A 3746-nucleotide genomic window follows, 5' to 3' on the forward strand; every position below is an offset into this window, starting at 1 on the left:
GGTCAGTAAACAAATACATGTAAAGAAAGAGAATCATTAAGGCTCGGCCAGTTCACAAGGCAAAAGAAAAAACATTAATTTAAGTTTAGCTATAAACCCGAGCCTGACCCGAACCCGAAGCTATTCATTAAACATTAACCTGAACCCGACCTGAAACCCGAAAGTATTTCGGGACCCGTCGGGCTCGGGTCGGGTAGAAGACCTCTACATCTCCTCAGAAAACTGAGTTGGTGACATATTCAGCAGGTGCCCTTTTATACTTTTGGGTACCCGCCTATGACGTCACGGGCCACGTGGACCAATAGGATTGGAGTTGTTTAACACATGCTTCAGGCACCGGTCATGCTGGCTGCATTCCCCAAAGTGTCCATCTCGTTCCCTCTCGGGGAACCATGGTTACATGGGTAACCCGAGACGTTCCCTATGTAGACCGCAAGGCAGCTAAGTAGGTTTCTAAAACAGGGTTTATGAGTTTGTTCCAAAAAAAAAACATAATAAGTGATTTAGTAAAATGCTTAAAAATAAAATAAAGAACTGTACAACATGGCCTCCTAAGAAAATAACAGAATTGATAATAGTATTTTAACTGGCACCTATTGATTTAGGTTGAGATTTAAAGAGCACCTGAGAATTGAGCTAAGATTTGAGTAAATGAGACTTACATGACCGTGTTGATGCCAGAAAGCTGCTGGAACATCTGGAGTCCACAACCCACAATGAGAGCACGGCGTGCCGGAGGGTAGGTCAACATTAAAATCAAATCATGTCTTCAAATCATTCATGAAGGCAGAACAAACACATTACCTAAACCTTAAATATATACTGTATATATACTGTGTATATATATATATATATATATATATATATATAATACATATTTACGTCAACATGTAGACCTGCATCAACAACCAGAATGACTCACATACTATTATAAAAACTACCTCTGTTAAAGCCTCATTTACACTGACAGCAATTAAATGGATTAAATGAGATTTTGAAGGCCTTGGTGGAGTCACGGGTGTAGATTTGGGAATGGATGGTATTCAGTTTATGGATTAAATTAAAGCTCTTTTTAGGCTCTAAAAACAACCAAAAATATCAACTGACCCAGGAAGAAGCAACACTAAGAAATGGTAGTTTGCCAAACTTTATATTTACTGACACTCACACACGTCTGGTTTGCTATCCTTGTGGGGACTCTCCATAGGCGTAATGGTACTGTACAGACCGTATATTCTATTGCCCTACACCAACCCTACACCTAAACCTACCCCTCACAGGAAACTTTCTGCATTTTTAGATTTTCAAAAAAATTAATTCTGTGTGTTTTATTAGCTTGTTTACCCGTGGGGACCTCAATTTAGGTCCCCACCGTGACACGAGTCCCCATGAGTCTGTGTGTATTCAGGTTTAAGTCCCCACCAGAATAGGTCAATCGATTAAAAAAATTAACTAATTATCGCACATTTTTTCTGAAATTAATCCCACATAACAAAGTTTTTAATTATGCTTTTATATTGCAATAATTTCAAATTCAATCTTCAATTTAATGTAGAAACAACATAAACAAAGTACATTTTTAATATTTGTTTTAAGTTATCTTTTTTTATTACTGAAGGCGAGTATCACTGATACCAACTGATGTCTCTATTAATTTTTTTGAATGAGACTTTAAAAAATAACTTCTAATTTAAGTGAACTTAAAACAATCTTCACATAAAACCATTATAATAAATGTCATATTGCTACCTGTGCCCTTCAGCAAGAAAATATAGCCTAATTTAATAAAGTTATCACTAAATTCTAAATTAAATAAAGATAAAGCTTAAAGCTACAGAAGTTATTGATTTCCTCTTTTTTAATTTTGTTCTCTGATTAACAGAAATCACAGCAGCTGATTATTAGGATATTTTGACTGCTACTTTAAGAGCTTCCGCTGCTGAACTTGATGAGGATTTGACACTGCTTTAAATGTGACTCATAAATAATAAATACTTGCATACACACTTTTGTAACTTCATGACGACATTGCATACTCGTAGTTTCATTTGGGTTTGAATATGATACAGCTTTTTATATAGCCTAATACAGCAGCGCGCCGGCACATTTGTGCGTGCAATTGAAGTGCGCGCTACGAGCCAAGTATAACGGCAGACAGGACAGGAAGATTCTTGTTTACTGACATATGACCCGACAATATCTCATCTGACCGCAGTTCACTGATGTTCTACTGAAGCTTCTCGTCGCGGTACCGTTTCCACGCTCGTTTGACTCGCGCCTGGCACTGAGTTGGAGCGTGCGTCTGAAAAGTCTCCTTTTTGATGTGTTCGTAAAGATGTTCCGCGTCTAAATAAACGCAATTCTATAGCAGTTGTGAGTGGGGTGGCCAAACCTAGCCCCGCCCCTGCGTTAATTGCGTGAAATATTTTTTATACGTTAAACTGAAAAAATTAATTGCCTGCGTTAACACGCGAATTTTGAAACCACTAATATATATATATATATACAGTGGGTACGGAAAGTATTCAGACCCCCTTAAATTTTTCACCTTTTGCACTGTGGCTAATGCATGGTATTAAAATAAATTACATACATTCATTAATACATTCAAACATTTCATAAGAGCAGCAAAGAGACTACCACAGAAAAATCATTAGTATTGAGAAATAGAGAAATAATGGCATAAGGCTTTGGCATGACATGAGGAGGAGAAAATGATGACAGAACTTTCATTTTTGGGTGTATTATTCTTTTAACTCTATGCGCTCACACATAAAACCCTATTGGGAGAGAAATTGTCCTGTGTTAGCCTGATATTGTCAGAGGAAGCTTGCAGGTTCTCGTGCCGAGCGATGACTGGATATTCTCCAGAGACAGCAACTAGAGACGCTCATTTGATTACCGTTCCAAACTCAAATTCATGAACCTCTCGGATCAGGCTTGTACAGAGGAACAGTGCTTTTAATGAGATGCTAACTTCATTCAATCAGACATGCAATCTTACTTCCAAACAAAACTGGCAAAACATCTGTGTGCCCTTTTAATCTAATTGCAGCACAGACTTGGTAACTAAGGAAGCACCTGAAGTCATCACCGAATACAATATATCTGGATCCAGTCTAAGATGATGTGAAGGACCATTTGTTTTCATTATTTTTATATTTTAAATTATGATTCTGATGATCAGTTTGTGCTTTTTATATAAAAAGCCCCCCCCATGCGTTTTTCGTTTGAAGTATATTTTAAAGTACACACTATATTTATATATATATATATTTTTTTTTTCTTTTATGGTTTATTTTTTTGAGACAAAAAACAAAAAGGCAGTTTTAAAGTGAATACTGTGCAGTATGCAGTAAGCAGTATCCTAGTGTTTTTTTTTTCTCCCTTTTATGGTTTTATTTTTATTTTTTATTTTGAGGAAACACCAACAAAACAAATATATAACACATAACAAAACAAAACTATTTTTTATTTTGAGAAACCACCAACAAAACAAAAACAAACAAAAAACAAAGCAAAAAAAACAAAAAAAACACACAAAAAAAACAGGCAGTTGTAAAGAGTATACTGTGCAGTATGCAGTACACTATAGTATTTGAATCTGAATATTGCCGAATAGAGAACATATTTGAAGAAGTGCTGTGAGAAAGCCCTTGAGTTTTTCTCTTAACATACTTTACACCCTTACATTTGCTGTCACCCTGAGGAAGATCTCCTCTCTATCTCCATGGAAACCACTCAGC

General features: G+C 36.3%; 1 protein-coding gene across 1 annotated transcript in view; it reads right to left on the minus strand.

Annotated features, from left to right (window-relative positions):
- LOC107726844 (proton myo-inositol cotransporter-like) overlaps positions 1-751 on the minus strand; it is a 30230-nt gene extending 29479 nt beyond the window's left edge. Inside the window, exon 1 of the mRNA XM_016536546.1 lies at positions 663-751. Within this exon, the coding sequence (XP_016392032.1) occupies positions 663-751 (89 nt within the window). The remainder of the gene's footprint in view (positions 1-662) is intronic.
- Between the last annotated feature and the right edge of the window lie 2995 nt (positions 752-3746).

This window comes from Sinocyclocheilus rhinocerous, unplaced genomic scaffold (genome assembly GCF_001515625.1).
Source record: "Sinocyclocheilus rhinocerous isolate Xijiao unplaced genomic scaffold, SAMN03320098_v1.1 scaffold155, whole genome shotgun sequence".
Lineage (NCBI taxonomy): Eukaryota > Metazoa > Chordata > Actinopteri > Cypriniformes > Cyprinidae > Sinocyclocheilus > Sinocyclocheilus rhinocerous.